General features: G+C 51.1%; 1 protein-coding gene across 1 annotated transcript in view; it reads right to left on the minus strand.

The window, feature by feature from the left end:
* NCOR2 (nuclear receptor corepressor 2) overlaps positions 1 to 20,117 on the minus strand; it is a 226,183-nt gene that overhangs the window by 119,822 nt on the left and 86,244 nt on the right. The window contains 1 exon segment of the mRNA XM_063173183.1: positions 14,986 to 15,163. Within this exon segment, the coding sequence (XP_063029253.1) occupies positions 14,986 to 15,163 (178 nt within the window).

The following is a 20,117-nucleotide window of genomic DNA, read 5'->3' on the forward strand; positions in this document are numbered from 1 at the left end:
CCACCTGAGCCTCCCGTGGCAGCACAGCCAGAGAACATTCCAGCACTGTCCCAGCCAATGTCCCTCCCAAAGCCCATCCATGTGGGGACTGCAGAGCCAGCAGCTCATCCTCACTGCCCAGCAGCCCGGGGATGAGCAGCATCACACTCTGAGCCCCCAGGGCTCCCCACACTCCCTGCGATGGGAACCAAGCAGGAAAGCAGCACCCCAGTCAGGTTTTTAGGTAAAAAGCACACATATAAAACTCCTAAGTGAGCGAAATACAGACTGAAGGAATTTGGGTTTTTAATTGGAAAAGTGTCCAACACATTCTGACATATCTTAAGCCCCAGCATGACAGCACTGACAGAGGGGAAAAGTTATGGAGCTGAAAATTAATGTCTCCTTTCCCTGGGGAGGTGCACGAGTACAAAAAGTCAGGGAGTCTGAGCAGTGAAAAGTACATCGAGTTACTGCAATTCCTTTGTTCCTGGCCATCTGCTGTGCTAACGGCTCTTTCTGCTGCCTGGCCCTCCAAATGAGGTTTGAATTCTTAAATTCTGCTGGGCTGCCAGAACGGGATGGAGACCTGAGTGTGCTCTGGGGAGCACCTGGGTGTTCCCCTGCAAGGCCAAGCAGTGCTCCCAAGGGATGCCAGGTGTGGGACCAAGGCAGCATCCTCCTCCTTCCTCCATCCCCACTCTCCATGGCATGTGCAAAACAAGGAATCTCTCTCACTCACTACGTGCTCTCATGGGAATTCATGGAGCTGGAGACCAAGGAGCTGTCTGAAGACAAAGCCGAGGTTTTTTTTTCATTTAATTTATTTTTTTTTAAATAGATCTGACTTTATGAGCAGGCCCACGAAATTCCTTTCCTCTGTAACCCAGCTGAATTCCACGCAGACAGAGCAGAAAACATCCCAACAATTTCTAAAGCCTGCACGAAAGTAGGTCAAAAAACTTCCCCCAATGTTTCAACAGCTTGAAGCAATTTAATTGCAAAACCAGTACCAAATGCTGACCCCTCCCTCCTGCCTCCCCTGCCCGGCAGATTTTCGAGGGTGGTAAAACCTTGCCAGCCAGAGCCTCAGTAAATGCAGTAACCAAAGCCTCGGATCTGGTTTTACAAAACTTGCTCATGCTCTAAGGAGCTGCTCCGTGTGTTCAGCGAGCAGCTGCTGCCTCTGGATTTCACAGGGCACAATTCTACAGCAGCACCACCAAACAAGCACCTTCACGGGCTCAGAGACAGCGCAAAATAACGGGTCAGATTCGGAAATCCTGACTCAGGCAAACTCCCAGCGCCGCCGAAGGCATTACCCAGCAAATGGATGCTGTGCCGCTCATTCCCTCCCTGCTCTCCCCGTTAGTGGATAATAATTGCACTGAATGCCAACGCTCCCCACTGACTTACAGCAGTGATGGATTCTCACCTGCCCATCTACTCATTACCACGAGGAGCTAATTGCTCCACCTCTCATTAAGAATTCCCCAGCACTGCCTATTCTGCATCCCTGATTTTCAGCTGACTTTAAGTTTGTTCAGTATCTGTCTGGACTGAAATTTTCCATGCTGAATATCGGCTTTAGGCACACTTCCACTCTTTTTTTCCTTTTTTCTTTTTTTTTTTTTTTTTTTTTTTTTTTCCCTAAACAGGGAATCTCAGCCAAAACAACTCTGTCACTTCCAAGAACAAGTTTACAAGAAAATATGCCTTTCTGCAACATTCAGAAAGATTCTGGGAACTTTTTCTTTGAGCATCTTCAGTACAGTTGATACATCTGGTAAGACTCTCTGCCAGCGATTTGCCTTTTGTTAACACTGAAAAAGTGTCCGAGTCAAAGGAAAAAAATTAATAAAAATCTCATCTTGGTGCTTGCCTTAGGGGAATGACTTGGAGCTGAGCAGGCAAGCAGAGCGAGGTTCTGGGAAGCTGCAGAAAGGTATTGCAATTTACAAAGGGAAGGAAAAGGCTGAGATGGAAGAGATGCTGGCACGTGTGGAGCATTCCAGGCCAACAGCAAGTGCCCCAGAAGAGCTGTGAAAAATGCATGGTTTGGGCAGGTATGGAAAGCCTGGATGGAGCAGTGCAGCCTGTCCCAGGCTCTATCAGAGCCACAGCCAACACAGGGTCCTGCTGTCCAGCACACAAGGGGAGGACAAAATCTCAAACTCTTCCACTCCTCCATCTGCAATTTAATGCTCTTTCTGTAATTTGTTCAGCCAGCAGCCACCCGTGCTGACACTGCACACACGAGCTCACGTTTGAAACCTCCTAAAAAGGAGCAAACTGTGATTGCACGACGTGCCGAGGCAGGGAGAGAAAATTTTAATTGCCCAGTTTGGCACTCAGCCAGGCAATGGGGTCACCCCCGGCTGCAGAACAGCACTTTAAAGACAATGGGGAGCTCATGGCTCAAACCTCCCCTGCCCTCCCTGGGGTCAGCCCATTTTGGGCAGCTTTCACAGGGATCTCTGAATCACCACCAGAGCCTCTTTCTGCATTTGTGCCTGCTGCTCAGGGAGTTTCTTCAGGGAGGCAGGGAGGGTGCCTTGCCTGGGGGTGCAGGCACGATCCCCAAACCTCCTTTGGCAGCCTAGAGAGCACCTGGTCACCCACCCAACAAACCTCAGGGGAATGAACACTCACTCCGTGCCTTTAAAAGCTTTAGTCTCCTTTTTTTTTTTTTTGTTTTTCAATACCACTCATCCTCTTTCAATTACCACATGCAGTAAAGCAACTTCTGAGTCTTCCCAGCATGTCAACCAGGCAGGGATGAAGCATCAAGGTCCATATTAATCCCAGCAGGCAAGTTCGCAGTGCTGGGATAGTCCCAGCAGCCAATCAAGCACATAGAAAGTCCTCCAGGCCTAGGTGCCATGTGAAAAGCAAGCTCAAGAGCTGTAAAAAGGCTTCTGCAGAATAGAAATCCCTTTTTATACCCATGCAATACTCCAGTGAACAACACAAATGCCACTGCACTGCTGGGACAGTGACATCCACACCCATCAGTCCTGCACAAGTGGGAGCTGGGCACCACATCTGCTCTCTGCTGAGCATCCCATAAAAATACAATTTCACACCAACTGGAAAAGCTACATCAGGCAAAAATGCAGGCAGGCAACCAGTGAGCAGGACTGCAGCCACAGCAAACCTCCTCCTATGCTCCCAGGAGCTCCACAGCATGGACAGGGCAGCAAACCTCCTCCTCCTGTGTTCCCAGGAGCACTGACAGGGCGCTCCCAGGTGGGCTGTGCCCCAGGAAGCCCCAGCTCCTTCCTTCACTGGGTGATGCCAGGTGCATCCTCCAGCACATGGGCAAAGATGGGGGGAGGAGGAGGGAAAATCCACCACGGCAGCTTCTCCAAACCTCACTGATTTAAAAATAAAAAATTGAGGGGAAATGAAAAGACAAAAGCCCTTCTCAGCCTGGTGTTATCAAGCAGAGGAAATGAGACTTCTAAAGCTCCCATTCAGAGAGGAGTGGGGGAGAGAAATCCCACTCCAGACGCACTTGAACGAGCAGCTTTTGAAATGGAAATGTTGCTCTTCAGAAACATTTAAATTTCCTCCTCTTGCCAGGGAGGAGGCAGGAGGCCGAGGAGGAGCAGGGACTCCTCAGCACACACATCCCAGCGGGATGCACACAGGGCAGCCCTGGGAAGCAGGGTTTGGCTGGGAGTTAATCAGGATGGCACACAACATCAATATTGGGAAGCTGGCTTGAAGGGGAATCAAATTTAGAGGGTTTGATTGAAGACAGCTCTATTTAACCACTACTGCTGCCAGTGAGATACACTGAAAGGCAGCTCACACTCCTTCTCTCACAACCATCACCCATAATTATTTTACCCAAATCCCAGAGCCTGAGCTGCCTACTGAGGAGGAGATTGATGGAAAAAGGAAATGCAAACAAGATCTAAAATGGTTTGAGCAGCAGCTGGGCTGTGTTGTGGGACAGCCCAGAGCTCCTCTTGCATGCAAGAGCCATTGCAGCAAGCCAAGGCTCCCAACAAGGCTCCCCAGACTCACAGCACAGGATGGTGAGTCCCAGGGTGATGTCCTGGCTGATGTTCAGCCCAGCAGCTCCCACTCCAACTGTGTCACCTCCCCAAACTGAAGTAACTGCTCCAACGGAACCCAGCGAGCTGTGCCTGCCAGCTGCTGTCACCACCTCACTCCAGTGTCCCCAGGGTCACCAACCCTGCCTGTGCTCTCAGGTGTAAGAGGCAGGACATCAAATACCTCTGAGCTGTAAAACCACGAGGGACACAGTGGGGACAACACCTCTGCTGCCTCTCCACCGCCTGAGGAATCCCCCCAGGCTGCACAAAGACATCCAGTGACCGTCCCAAACACCCCACAGGCAGCTCTGGGACACAGAGCACATCCAGTGACCGTCCCAAACACCCCACAGGCAGCTCTGGGACACGCACACAGCAGGGATGTGGGACACAGCCCCAGCAGCCCAGCAGGCTCAGTGCTGACAGGAGCACGGGTGGTGCACAGACTGTCAGCTGCACCATCCATCAGAGCCCAATGCTCAATGCTTCATTGTTCTAGTAATTGTGCAGACACGTGGAAGGGGCTGCCTCGACACTGGCCACTTGTCTGAGGAGCCCTTTGCTTGTTTGAGGAGCCATTTCCTTCGCTGCTCTGCCTGGTTTTCCATCAGGAGGTGGCATCCTGCAGTGCCAGCCATCCCCAGCCCCCTGGGCAGGATGGTGGGAGGAAACACAGCAGGATCTGCTGTTCCAGATCTCAGCTGGCAGCCAAGCCCTGCACCTCAACAAGCCCAGGAAAACATGCAATATAAACCTTACATGGGTGTTTTGGGTTTATGTGGAGATTTTTATGCCATAATAACTCTGCCCCCATTCAGCAGCAGAGATGGGCTCAGGGTGTTGGGAGCATCTGGGTGTCTCAAATCTGTCACACCTTCAGCATCACTCACTCTGCCATCAGAGCAAGACTGACCATGGAAAAACCAAACACCACGAGAGCACGGGACAGAGCAGTCCCCAAAGGCCCAGAGCAGAAACACCACTTCTACCCGTGAACGGCTGTGGGAGCTCTAAACCACAAACCTCTCCCAGCCTGTTGCTGCAGCAAACCATGAAGCACCTCTGCTTCCCCAGACCAGGGAATTACACAGAAACCTGAACATCCCAGCTCCCATAGCAAGAATAAGCCCACAGTGAATTTGTTATTATCTGTTAGCAAAGCAGCAGCTTCCCACCAAGGCTGGAATTTCCATCTTGGTTTGGCAGGCACAGGGCTGTGAAATGATTACTGTGTTTACTTTTCCTTTGCTAACTATAAAATCCCATTCCACTGCCCTGCCAAGAATGACTGAAGCTAATAAAATTCAGGCATTTGGAAGAAAGCAATAATAAACCTCCCTTTTGGGGCCTTTATGATGAAATTTCCCCACTCCAATCAGCGATTATGCTGCATTCATGAACACTAGTGATGTCTCCAAGTGCACCCAGATTGACTCAAATCAATATTTAGCTTTGCTCGAGACTGGGAATCTTTCTCTTTGTGGCAGCTGAAGGCAGAATCACTGAACAAGGCTAGAAGAAGCCTTTGAAAAAACAGCTTACAAGAATAGGAGGCAGCATACATAAATATATAGATATATCAAAAATGTAGGCTTCTCATTTACCTAAAAACCTACAGAAAATATACACACATGATTTCACGAATTTACAAATCTCTCTCCAAATATAGTGAAAGCCTTTCATATAATGCACTGTATATACACATACCTGCCTATTCTTTGGGAGTTTTTAGTGTTTGAAAGCCAGCAATGTTCCTGTGTTTACATCTGCCACTCTGTCTGCTGCTGAGGCAGAAACACATTAGCTGCTGGGGGCAATCTGTTCTACATCATACCTGAGATGGCTGGCATGAAATAAAATAACACAGAGCTGAAAACCAGCTTGAAATAAAAGCCTGTGCTTGGTTTGGTCACGTCACCACATGGGACAGCTTGACCTGCACGAGGCAATGGCTCTTTTTTAAGCAGTCATGGGAACAACAGTGTCCAAAGTGGAGATGAGAAGGCAGAAAGGATCACTGTTGCTCCTCAGGAACAGCTCAGGAGGAGAGGAATCAGACCCTGTTGGGGCAATGACCAGAGCACATTGCTCAAAGTCAAGCCTAGAAGCATCGCTGGGCAGGCAGAGGAAGGGATGCAGTGCCGTGGCAGCAGAGAAATTCACTGTGGGCATGTGCTGCAGGATGGCACGGGCTCTGCAGCCCTGGGTGGATCCCTCAGCATGCAGCAGAGCACTGGGAAACACCACCAGCACTGCCCATCTCCTCCTCTCCTGCCTGGCACTGCCACAGGACAGTGCTTGCTCCTCCCAGGGGCAGGATTAAGCCAGATGAAGGCAAGCAGAGCCTGGGCAGAACACTGGCACCGGCAGGAAATGCTCTGTCAGAGCACTGACATGACCAAAGAGCAACTAGACAGAGGCCAGGACTGCAAGGAGGTGGCTCAGGTCATTTCATCCCACACTCTGGTCATTTCATCCCACATTCTGGTCATTTCATCTCACACTGATTCTCCCCCACTAACTCCTCCTTTTGCTCCCCCAAACCTGGGGCAGGACAGAGCTCACTAGCCAGCTCTGCTGCTGGGTAAAAGCCCATTTCCAAGGACAGAGGGAACAGGCTCCACTGTGCTCTCGCTCCTTATCCTCCTGGAAAAAGGTGCCAAGAATTAGAATTACATTTTTCGAGAGCAGCAGAACAAGCCAAGGGCCTGTCAGCTTGTCCTAAAACAACCCCTCTCTGCTCCCTGAGCACACAGCCAGCATTCCTGACACACACCAGCGTCCAGCACCCCCAGCCCCCCCATGCAGCACGGGGGAGCCAAAATCCCTCAATGTGCTCTGCCTAGAGCACAGCCAAGGAGCTTTTCTGTTTAAAAAGCAAGTTTAGGTCCAAAAAGAAAGGAGGTTTTCAGCGAGTGATTTTAACTAGGCCCTTTCGCACTCGACAGTTCCTCTCTTGTTATGGATGCTGAGGGTGTTGTTAGGAGATGAAGCTCCACGAAGCACGAACGTGAAGTCACAGAGCTTTAGCAAGGGCTGTTGCCATGTTCAATATGTTATTACAGCTCCATCACCACAGGCACAAAGAGCAGCACCTCATCTCTGCCAAATCCATCTCTGAAATCACTCCCCCACTCCATCCCCTCCAGCAGCAGCAGGCAAACACCATTGATTGCTGTTGCATCTCCTCCACAGCTTGCACCCCACGCTGGGAAGGAAGGTATTAGCATGAAATACCCTCCTCCTCCTCAAAACACAGCACCCAGAATCAGTCTGAGGGGTGTCACAACTCACTGCCTTTCATTGTGTGACTCAGGACTGCTGATGGGCTGCACTGCCCAGCCAGGGAGAGGTACAGTGCCAAAAATGTGTTCAGTGCTCTATGTCCATGGAAAAATCACTCAAGTTGTTCCCATGAAGACCCTTGGGCAGGAGGGGCATGCAGGATGCTGAACAAGGAGGGAGGAGCATTCATCTGTGAGATGTATGTGCTTCCAAACTGGAACAGCCTCCTGCTGCTTGGGCACCTGCACTAACGGGACAGATCCCACACAACCCATCCCAGAGCGTGCCTGGATCTGGGGGGAGCTGGAGCAATGCTCCCTGCCCAGCAGCACCCACACCCCCTCCCAGAAAACGAGGGAAAAGAAAAAACAGATCAGGAAGAGACTGCAAGAGAGGAAAAAAACAGCTGGGATGTCCTTCTTGCTACCAGGACCAAACTCTTCCCTTGACTTTCATTCCAGGAGAGGGACTCTGTTTAACACAAATGAACACAACCACTTGAGCACAGGTAAAAATGGTGGCTGGCACACATCCTTACCCCACACCATCCTCATCCCCACCTCACCCTCTGGAGCCCAGCATCAGTTCCTGCCATACCAACATTATTTCCCAAGTCCCACCTGAGGACAGGCAAAGTAGCAAACTAGCTCTCCTCTCTCCTGCATCTCCAGGACAATTAAATTTCTTGCTATCAGATAAAATAGATACAAAGAGCATGTACAAACACTTCCTAGACGGAGAAGAAAAGTCCCCATGAATGCACACAGCACAGCCAGCTCAGCACACTGCCTACTGCAAGCACAGAGCCAGAAATATTCCTTCCAATTACAGGGGTGAGGCTCACAAAGTCAGGGGACTTTCTTTCCCTCCAGCAGATCAGGTGAGATGTGGCACTGCACGAGCCTTGTAATATTGACTGAGTGGAACAGAAAAGTCCAATTATGCAAATGATGAAGCAGGTTCCTGAGAAGCAGCCAGCCTTATCGCACCGTCCTTCGCCACCGCTGCGGCTTGAAAGGCAATTTAAAAGGTTGTTTGGGATGTCAATCACCACAAACGAGCTGAAGAAGTGTGAAACAACCTCTGCTTGAGGCACCATCAGTTCTCCTGTCGGTTTTCCAGCCGCACTGAGCCCTGGCCCTGCTGCCTGTGGCCACTGCAGGCTGGGGCAGACAGGGCAGGGGGAGCCAGGCAGCTCAGGGAAGGGTCAGAGGTTTTTACATCCTGCCTCTGGAATGTTTCTGCAGCCTTTGAGGGCTTTTCCTGCCATACCCGAGTCTCTCAGACCACAGTTCAGTTCTTTGGCCACAGGAGCTTCAGCTGAGAAATGGAATAAAGCCAGTGGTCTGGCAATCATGGTGCTCCTTTCCTTCGCCCCTCAGCCCAGGTCCAGATGGAGGAGCCAAACATCTCACAAGGACTCTGCAACGCCCAAAAGCATCTGTTTCTCAAATGAAACCAGCACAAATCCATGCATAGGATGGAGATTCCAGATACAACACTCCTCAGGCTGCTCCCTTGGCTTCCACACCGGTGCATGGCACGGGCTGCTGACCAGCCCCTGCAGCCATCCTGGGCAATGGGCAATGGCACGGACTGCCAGGCATGCCAGGAGAGCCGCTCTGCTTGCACAGGCACACACTCCCAAAAGTGCTCACACACTGCTGAGCAGGGCTTGACACACTGACACTCATCCCATCCTCCCATAATCTGGAAATTATCTTCAGAGCAGGGAGGAAAGCAGGGGGGGAAATCCAGCCAGAAGTGTTTGGGCTGTGGCAACGTGAACAACGCAAATATTTCAGCTTTTAAATATGTTTGGAATGACAGAGAATGCCAACACGTCCCTCATCTTCCCAGAAATAGCTTTGAATCATTGCTCCCCTAACGTAAATTCCCCACCCCACCAAATAGGTTTTTTTTTTTTGCAACCAGATTTTTATCAGGCACAAGTCGAGAGTGTGAGCAAGCACATGGCAGATGGGTGGGTGTCAAACACGTCACAGGAGGTTCCTCCTGGCTCCACAAGCCCAGCTCCACTCGAGCTGCTGGACTCAGCCACCCCACACCACTCACTCCTGATGGACACCAGTCCACTGGCTCAGCTTCAGAGGGAGAGCCCAGCTGCAAGGAGAGTTAACAAGAACTGCTGAGCTCTGGAGAGGAAGGAGGACAAAAGCAGGAAAGACGTAGGTGTTTTGGAACCGCTGAAATTGTTTCATTTCACTGCTCAGATCTGAGGTTAGAGCTGCTTCTGCAGAAGTCCACTCCTCCAAGGAGTGGTGGGGAGGCCACACAGCCTGTGGAGAACCCCACAGGCCTCAGGACAAGAAGTTCTTCTCATGGCAGAGTGTTTGAGGAATTTCATTTCCCACAGGGCTGCTCAAGCCATGCACTGGTACAGGTCTCTACATCTCACTTGGGTTCTGGATAACTGGGATGGAGCTGGATGGAGTGGGATGGATAACAGGGTGCTGGCAGCATTGGTGTGTCCCCTGTGCATTGGTGCTACCACAGCTCCACAGGATCCCTCTGCCTGGGCATCCTGCAGGGCAGCCAGCCCCTCCCCACCAGATGTGGGCACAGCTGGCCATGCAGCATCTCCCCCTCTCCCAGCAGAGATGCAGGGCTGGGGAGACCAGAGCCCCACTGTCTCCCGGTCCCTGCTCTCAGACATTCCACAAAAGCCCGACAAACAAGCCCAGAGCTCTTTTGCTCAGTGAAAAACACCCTCCGGTGGGGAAGGGAGAGCCTGGAGCGATCCCGCTGCAATCTCAGAGGCTATGGCAGGACACACACCCAGGGACCGACGCTCGCAGCTTGTTCCATTCTGCGGCCCCTGCGCGCTATTGTTCCACAGCAATAAATCACGGGGAGGCGCTGGAATTCCGGCCTGCTTCCTGCAGGAGGGAGCCCGGGGTGCCGGAACCGAGCTGTGAGCTGTGCCTGCCGATTCCCGAGCCGAGCCCTGCTCCCTCCCCCGCATCCCGGCCGAGCACAGCGCTCCCCCGGCTCAGGCACGGCTGCGTCCGCCCCCTTCCCCCAGCCCGCACCGCTCAATCAGAGATTATGCTGCTGCCAGTTACCTCCAAGCCAACTGGGGCCTCTGCCAAGGTCAACACAAGTTCCAGCCAGTTTCATTAATAACTGCGAGACCAACCCACTGGAAACTCTGAGAGGTTAATCCCAGCAACAGAGCGATGTTCCCATAACAGAGGCACGGAGCAGAAACGCAACTGGTGATTTACCAGGCAGCCCAGCTATCTGTGCTGGCAGCTGTGGCACTGCTCCTCCAAGCCCTGCTGCTGCTCTGCCCTGGTGCATTTGCCCAGGGACGATGGAGCAGCTCCCAGGGACCAGCGGTGCCGGGCACAGGGCAGGGCAGGGCAGGAGGAGAAGCCGAGCTCCCGAAAGCCTTTCTGCTGTCCTTGGTGCCCTGCCAGCCTGTGGCCAGGGCAGGAGTTAGCAGGCTGGCCAAGAGCCTTTTCCATCCCACAGCCTGGCTTCCAGGAGTTCATTGTAAATTGGGCTCTGGAACGGGCAGCCAGTGTGAAATTTGGCATGGACGCTGCTGGCTTCAATGCATCATTAAAAAGGCATTTCAAATGTGTTAATTCCTCCTTTTTCAATTAATTGCTTTTAAAGCTGCATTGATATGCATGAAAGCAAAATGCCCTCTGCCCTAATTTCTGTTTTGCCATACCTATTTCCTGACCTTAGCTCTGTCTTTTCCAAGACTTCCCCCCCCACACACATACTTTTCTTATTCCATTTTTCAGTCCGTAACAAAACAAAAATGCTCATGCAGAAAGGGAAGAAATTAAAACCTTTGCACAATGTAGAGTCCAATTCTTAACAACACATGGCTTCTTAATTGCCTTTTTCCATCCACAGTTGTTAATTATTTTACAAAAGAGGGAAGTGGCATTGTCCCTGTACAGATGGGGAAATCTGAGACAGAGAAAGGGGAAGAGACTTACCCAGTGACCAGCAGCCTGCCAGGGCAGATGGCAGCAAGGTTCAGGTTTCCTAAGCCTCCACCCAGCCCCATTCCCGTGGGATTACATGGCTCCCTGTCAGTGAATTCCTGCTGGAGCAATAGGCCACTCATAAGTGCAGCCAGCCAGCCCTTGCAAGGGGACTAAACACAGATCACAACTGACTCACATCCTATAGGAAGGAGCAGCAAACCACGTTATGTGGTGGGAGAGCAGCCTTAAAAATGGGAAGAAGAACAGTGAAAGCACAATAGGAATAAGAAGAGATGGCAGGGGAGAGGCAGGATGAAGCTCCAGCTCTGGGGAGGGGAGAGCAGGCACTGATTGACCAGATGTGCCATGCTCACCATCCCTGAGGGGCAGGACCACAGGCAGCACGTGTGTGCAGGGACAGGGATTGTGCACATCAGGACTGGCCTGCTCTGGGCTCTCTGCTGCACTCCTGGCTGCTGCTACCCCAGGGAGGTCCATGACTTTGCTGCAAAGAATGCAGAAGCCACCAAGGGTCCTGGGAACCAGCTCCTGCCTCTCTGCCAAGAACACACCTGGCAAGGCCACATCACAGCAGCTTTTCCAGCGAATCCCACGTCCAGGCCTGCAGTGACTGGAAAAACAGCCCTGCTTTAGCTGCTCTGGTTACTGTCAGCCAGATAAAGGGAGAACCTTCCTGGGGAAAAGCACCTGCCCCAGCTGGCACAGAGGGCACAGGGTGGTTTCATTTCTCCCCAGCAGCAGGAGCCCAGGACCACAGCACTGAAGCATAGCACACAACAGCAGGGAAAAAGATGTTGAAGTGGGGTAAAGCAGGCAAGAAAACAACTTTCTGCCTCCAGCTTGAAAAGAGTTTGAGGATATCAGCAGTGTGAGGTTCATAAGGAAAGGTAATATCTTTTACTTGTCCAAGGGAGATTTAGCTGAAAGCTGCTGCTTTTGAAAGGCAGGCTGCCCAAAAGCGTGTCTGTTTTCTGCAGGGAAAATGCACTGATCCAAGAGCTTCTCCTTACAGCCTTGCCTGGAGAGAGGATGCAGTGATACTGAACAGGGCTTAGGGGGCCCAGCTCTCCTCCTGTTTGGGAGAGGTAGATGAGGAACAAAGGACATGAGAAATCCATTTCTCTTCAGGGGAGGAAAAACTCTGAAGCCTGTTACCACCAGCTGCCCCATCAATTGTTCTGTCTGTGTTCAGAGCATGGATTATGGCTCTAAACAAAGGCCCTGGAAATGTGCAGGAATGGTGCTGACTTCTCTCCCTGGGCTGAGGGTTGGTAAATCCAGTTATCAGTGGTTATCAGGGATGTGCTAAACTTACATCCCATCACAGACCTGATTCTGCACCTCAGCTCAAGGGCTGCTCTGAAACCAGGAGAGACCAAGAGGTATCCACTGCCCGAGAGCAACTTCCATTCCATCGCCATCCCCTGGGACAGCCAGGCTGGCGCCCAGAGCCTGTAACCAAACCCCTGCCCTTTTTACTGAGGGCTTTGTGGAGCTCTTGCTGTGCAAAACCGAGCTCAATCTGCAAAATCACCATGAAGAGCAGTCCTAGCTCTATTGCCCCGGTGAGTAAATGGAGCTCCTCCCCAGGCAGTGACTGCAGCAGTGAGGAATGGGCTAACGGGTAGGGGAGCAGCTCTGGGATCCTCTGCCTAAACAAGCAGCAGTGTTTAGCAATAGTGGCCTCACGTGGTGCATCTCACCCTGAGAGCTCACCCAGCTGCCAGAGCTGCCCCAGATAAAGTATTGAGTGACTTCATCAGACACTGAGTCAGCAGCACACACAGAACAGCAAATATCTCTCTCCAGCTCTGGTCACTGGGACACACGTCCTGCCACCACTGCTCCCTCAGCACAGAGACCTCAGCAAGGTCTCAATCATCTGTCCTGGGTGCTGAGCTCAGAGCAATGCACACACTGCCTACAGGAGCTTTGCCACCACCTTAATGGCCACCCCAGCAGGTTATAGCCTAGTCTGAGGACAACTGCTCAGCACTAACACCAATGACTGCTATTAACCCAATTTCCCAGCTGCAAAGGCTGATATACCCTGTCCTGCCCTCTGCTCCCAGCCACTTGAACAGCACTGAGATCACCCAGGCTTGCAGTGAGCTCCATCAAACCCATTCTGGAAGCAGCTCCTGCTAGTTTAGAGCACCTAATCCCAGCTCCACTCAGGCTCTCACCAGTCAAGGACACCACATTTTCTTCCTTTCAGACTCTAAAATTACAAATGGCTCCACTAAAAGCATAATCTTGTCTTGCTGAATTGTATCTCAGCTCTCTCTTTTATTAACCAATGTTTTAAGTCCCATAAAATGCATGTACTTCTTGGAAACATATCACAGACTGAGAAGCAAATGCAGCCCCTGAACTGATGAACTAATTCCTCAAGAGCAGCTCTGCCTATTAGAAACAAATAGCTGAGACAAACCATGGTTTTCTGGTGAGAGGCAGAACAAAACTGCTGATGGGAATAATGTGAAGACAGAAAAGTCATCCTAGTTTCCTCATGTCTTGGAGAGGGCTATTTTTTGTTTTGTGGACAACAGTGCACCAGATACCCAAACAACATCCCCTGAGGATGGTTCAGAGCCTTCAGGCCTCCCTTGGCATCTGAACTGCTCCAAAGTCAAATGTCCTTCTCATTAAAGAGAGCCAGAGGGATCTCAAGTAAAGCCCACCAGTATTGCATGGATTAAAAAACAGCAGACTATCCCAGCATTCCCAAGGAAGAGCTTTCTTGTCTGTGTGTTATTTCAATCACTCCCACAGGGATACAACAAACCATCCCCATCTTCCTGGCTATGAATGTGACTTCCCTTTCACTTCACTGAGGGCCTGGGCAGTTCCCAAGCCCAGCCTGCAGAGCTGCCCCCAGCACATTTATCCAGCAAGGCTTTCCTGCCAACCAGGAGCACGTCCAAACTGCAGGTAAAATCAAATACAATCTACCCCAAGAGAAGATGAAAGTAAAACCAAACAGGCACACAAGCAAGGGATTTCTCCTTGCAACATTTATTCCATGCACAGAGGGGACAATTGTAAGTAAATGATTTGCTTTGTTAAATGAGACTGGTACAAGAGAGGCTTTCCTGGGGAAGATTATATTAAAGAACCACCAGAAACCGATTCCAGCCCTTCAAACACCAATATTAAATAAAGAGATGTGATAAATGAGAAGCATCAAGTAAAAATCAAATCAAGGCAGCGTATCCAGAAAAGCCAGACATGACCATCCTTAATTCAGCCTACAGGAGCTTCCAAATTGTTCTGGTGCATCTAATAGCCCAGTAAAAAGAGCCCAGCACTGTAACAGTCATGGGGAAAGCTGATATGCTTCAATCCCCAAAGTGCTCATGGAAAACCACCCAGTATCTCCAAGCACTGCTGGATGCATTGGGAACCATGATCTGCACTGAACTCAGCAGTTCTACTGCTACTCCTCCATGGCTAGACAGCAGGGATTTATTTTTCCAGGATAGGGGAGGAAAGAAACCAACCACTTGTTGTTGCACGCTCACCCCACCTCAGGGAAAAGCATCCAGCGCCTCCAAGCACTGCTGGATGCATTGGGTGCAGCTCAGAGCCTCCAAGGCAGCTCCACACGAGCCCAGAACACAGACCCCACACGCAGCCAGGCCCAAACGCCCAGCCCTTACCTTGGAGAGGTCCTCGGTGCCCTGCTGGCCCTGGCTGAGCAGGGGCGAGTGCCGCAGCAGCGGCTCCTGCAGCAGCTCCAGGCGGGGCCTCTTGCTCTCCATGAACTCCAAGTCTGACGGCTTGGTCAGGTCAGAGAGATAGGAATGGCCCTCGGCTCTCAGGTGCAGCTCCTGGGATCTGGGGACAAAGGGAAAGCAGCCTTTAGACAAGAACCACCTCTGCTCTCCCCTGCTCCGTGGCTGCAAACCACTCGAGGAGGAGAGGGCTCAGTTTTCCAGAAGGATCCACGTGGGGAGGCCAGCTGGCCCTGCTCCAGCATCTCCGGTCCCTGCAGACCCACAGGCACAGCCCCAGAGCTGCTGGGCACGGTGCACGTGCTGGAGCAGGAGCACCAGCCCCTCCAAGGCCAAGGGGCCACCCTGCTGTCCCCAGCACTGCTGCTGTGCCACCTGGAAAGCCCTGCTGCCACCTCCTGTGCCACCAGTGCAGCGGGTGCCTGTCCCTACACCTACAAAGTGAGTACGGTTCCAGGTCTGAGCCCTGACACACAGTTGGGCTGGTCAGAACAAGGCAAAGCTTGGCAAACCCTCAAATCTACCCCATAAATCCTCCAAGAGCAGGCAGAGCCCCCTTCTGCCACATTTCTCTTATTTAGTCAAAGGTACCTGCCTCAGTGTTTATATTTAGTGTCTTCTATAGGAATACCAGAGATTGTATGCTGGGGAAAAAATGCCTAGTCCTCCATGGCTAGACAGCAGGGATTTATTTTTCCAGGATGGGGGAGGAAAGGAACCAGGCACATGTAGTTGCACGTCTCTGACACAGAGCTGGCAGGCTGTACAGGCACATTATCCACTGACAGCAGCTGCACCAACGAGTCACATCGAGCTCAAACACCTTTTACCTGCTAAATATGATGCACTTGGTAATACCTGGAGACTAGGCTTGGGTTTTTTTAAAGAAATGTTGAACTTTTTTTGTACTTCTGTGTTCCTCAGCAGGATTCTCTTGTGGGAATTGTAAAGGGATCCTACAGAAATGCATTAAATCTTTTACTATGCCCTAGGATCAGCTTTACTGCAGCAGCTCCAAGGGTGTGTTTTTAACACTTCAGGCAGAAGTGTCCCTTAAAAAAAATAAAATTAAGCACAGGAGAGTCAAAGCTTGTGAAAAAGCATTTTTTTTTTCTTTTCCCTCAAACAAGATTGTTGCAATTCTCCTGAGCTGGTGGTGAAGTGTCTTCCCCAGTTACCAAACACTAACAAACTTAAGAGCCTCTGGAGCTGCTTGAAGGGGAGGGAGAAAGAGCAAGCATAGGAGACGGGGGGTCTAAAGTCTTGTCTGCCCCCCATCCACAAAGTACAACTGCTGACATTAAAAATCTCAGGGAAGAGGCACAAAGGGAGGATCCAGAGTGCCCTGAAGCCAGCAGCTGTAATGGCTCTGGCCCACACCCAGGGAGAGGATTTTACAGAAATCCACAGTCTCGGGGCTGCCACCCTGAGCACTGCCCTGTGCCCTCCCTGCTGCAGCACAGCCACCTTAACCCAGCCCCAGGGAATCAAGATAAAATTGGAGGGTTATTTTTTAATTAAACATCAACAGCAGGCACAAAGCACATGCATGGCAAGCTCTGCTGCTGTGGGGTTGGGGTTGGGCAGCAGCTTTGCTGCTGACACACAAACAGAATCTGGCTCATCCTCTTCCTCCTGCCCAGCAAAAAGGGGACAGGAGGATGGGGAGGCTCCAGCACTGCTCCAACATCCCAGACAGAATGTACAGCTCACACAGCAAACCCTGCAGAGCTGAACAGCCCTGAATCTGGCACTGAAGCACAGCTCGCTTCACCTGCCAACACCTCCCTGCTGAAGGATCCTCAGTTTTTCTCAGCAAGCCCAGAAATCTCTCCTGGCACCTCTCAGGTTTCCTGTCCCAGCCCTTCATGCAATCCCTGCCTGCCCACAGCTGCATGCCAGCATTTCAGGCTCTGCTGTAAAACCCACGAACAATAAGCAACTGTTGAGCTGGGCAGGTGCTAAAATATTCCAACACCCAAGGCCCTGCTCTACTGAGGCAATTAAAAATCAGATGTCTTTATTTTCCCTTCTTCCCCCTTTTTAAGGCCATATTACCAAGAAGCTGCTAATTGACAAAGGAGGGCTCCAAGACCTCTGCAGTTGCCAGGAACTCACACAACTGGTGCACTCAGAAAAAAACCCAAGGATTCTGAAGATAAGAGCAGCACTGAGCTTCACGAAGGCAGTTACTCACAGCCAGGCAGGGGCCACGCCAGGGAAAGCAGCTGCAATGTTATAAGGTGCTATTTTATTTCCATTTCCACATCCACTGGAACAGCCATTAACTTTATCCACTGGAATTTCCAGCCGCTCCCGAGATTACTCTGCCCAACACAAGCCGCTCAGCCTGTCCTGGCTGCAAACACAAATGCTTTTGCTTGAAGCCTTCACACCTTTCACTCCTCACATCCACACCTGCAGCAAGCTCTTTACAACAGCCTTTTATACGGCACCGACGCTGCTGTCAGTGCAAAAACTGACTCTGCCTGAAAAACCCTCCTGTTACACCGAGTTTGGGGCTTGCTGCGTTCTCCAAACAGCTCCCACCCATCTGGTTTATTCCAGAGATTCCTACTTTGCTGAAGGGAAAGAGTGTTTTTAATTGCATGTGAGTTGTGCATAATTAAACGAAGCAAAGCAAATGCCAGCATTAATTATGAAGTGGGACAGGTTAGTCTTCACCTGAGTCCTTCACCACAAACACTGAACACTTTGGGGAAGCAGAGCAGCCTGAGATGTGCTGACACACAAGGCTGGGTGCCCAGGGCTTGCCCAACTTGCAGCCACCCCCACACATCTCTGCTCAGGGTAGGTGCAGGTCCAGAAGGCCGAGATAACCCAAGAGGAGACCTTTGGTTTATTACTCACCCTCCCAGCTGCAGAGCCGTGTTACTCATGCACCGGGGCAGATCCCTCAGCACACTCACAGAGGGTGGAAGGAAGGCAGGAGCAGATAAATTCCTACAGCAGTGTGGGGTACCTGCAGCTCACCCCAGCAAGTGTACAAGATGGGCTGAAAACACAGGGTTTTGGGTAGATGGGTATCAAGGAATCAAAGAATCCTTAAGGTTGGAAAAGATGTCCACAATCTTTGAATCCAATCATGAAGCTGAGAGCTGGGGAGAGAGGATCAGATGCGATATCCTGAGCTGCCCTCGGTTAGGACTTTTAAGAGCAGTCATGATGAGATCTTACCATGAGGGATCTTAGTTGTACTTTCCTGAAGCCAAATCACTGGGAAATGGGCAAGCACAAGCTTTTCAGGAGGCCAAAGTCTCTCTCTCCCCAATAATCCACTGTCTGGCTCCTCAGAGCAGCACAATCCTCCCCTGCTCTTCAGACCTTCCCATTTCTCCCTTACCATGGGGCCAAACAACATAACCAGGCTGGCAAAATGATTCTCAGTGTCTTCTGGAACCAGAACCAAGAGAAACCATGGCCTTGCTGGGGCTGTTTATTTCCTCCAGCTGAGATGGTTTGGTGGGAAATTGTCTACACAAAAAAAAAAAAAGTTCTAAAAAGAGTATCCAACCCCCACAGGTACAGACAGACAATGAAATGCTTTTGAGAAACAGTAATATAGAAAACACAGGTGTTGAAGTGAATTATTTATAGCCAATGCTAAGATTTGTCAGAGGTTTCAACAACCTCCTTACGGCTAATGAGAGACAGTGTGAGACTGGGCAAATTGGGACCTGTTAAAGAGAGAAACTGGAGGCTTTGTAGGACCAAACCCACCACCAGGCACCTACAGAAACATGTCCAGGACCAGCTGATATATTCCCTTTGTCATGTAGGTGGGGAGGCAGATAAACCATCGTGACTTGACGGGAAGAGCTGCATGTCTGGGCGGGAAGATGGAGCTGCTCCCACGCCCTCAGCAAAGTCTGCCAGCAGCAGGACTGAGTCCTCCCAAACCAAAGGTGTGGGACAGCCTGGAGCAGGATGCTCAGCTCACCGTGTGGCCCAGCTGAGGGACTCCCAGGTCCTCAGGAGCTCTGACCAAGCACCCACGTGCACCCTTGGGATGCTTGGGCTGTGCATTCCCACACAAGGGCAGGGAGCAGTGCTCAGCTGCCCTGCACAACCCCTCAGCCACCTTCCAAGCCAACTGCGATGTAGATAAGAGCAGATACTTTATTTAAAACTGCATATTGAAGATCCCCATACACAGAACCTGTATTATTCATGGACAGGAGCAGCAGAAGCTTTAACACAATAGCACTGCCTCATTCAAGAGGAAGAGAAGGAACATTTCTCTCTCCACAAGCTCCCCCACATGCTTTCTCCAGGTATCCAAAACTGCAGCCTGCCAGTAAAGCCCTCCTGGGTAGCTGGAACATCCTGAACCAATGGCTTCAGAGTCATCCCATGCCCATCCATGGACACGCCAGGCAGCCCACAGCAGAGCTTGCAAGGTAAGGCTTGTCCCCAAGTGCCTCCACACCAGCATCTGCCCTCTCCAGATGTTGTTTTCCTGTGCTCAATTATGGGGAAGAAAAAACTGCAGCTCCTGGTACATCATTTCCAGCGTGAGAGACACAGATAAACGGCTGTGGGGATTTCAGCCACAGCGCCGCTCACTCCTGAGAAAAGGATCACCTTTAAAAACGGAAACTTAATTAAAAACCATAAATAAAACCAAATTGGTCGTGCTGTTACCTTGGGAGCAGCTGGTGCCATTTGGCCCAGCACAGATGAGGGCTGAGAGCCGTGTGTGATTTCCAGCACCACGCACACTGCCCCAGCTCCCCAGCCCTCCCCAGGCTCCCGGGCCAGCAGGATTAATCCCAACAAGAGGCACAGTGATGCAGCCTGCTCTCCGTGTGCCACACTGCACATGGCTACCTCAGATGGCTGCAGAAACACAGCAGCTGTTTAATGTATCCTAAATGTCACCCTGCAGATCCACACTGGGCAAGCTCTTCAGACTCCTTGCGCCTGCTGAGCAGAACGCCTCTGAAAGAGGAGCATGGTCTCCTGAACTGGGAAAATAATCTATGAAAATAGTGACTCATTCTGGATAAAGGTGGAATACACTGTGTTAACACACA

The sequence above is a fragment of the Melospiza melodia genome, chromosome 20 (genome assembly GCF_035770615.1).
Source record: "Melospiza melodia melodia isolate bMelMel2 chromosome 20, bMelMel2.pri, whole genome shotgun sequence".
NCBI classification, from domain to species: Eukaryota; Metazoa; Chordata; class Aves; order Passeriformes; family Passerellidae; genus Melospiza; species Melospiza melodia.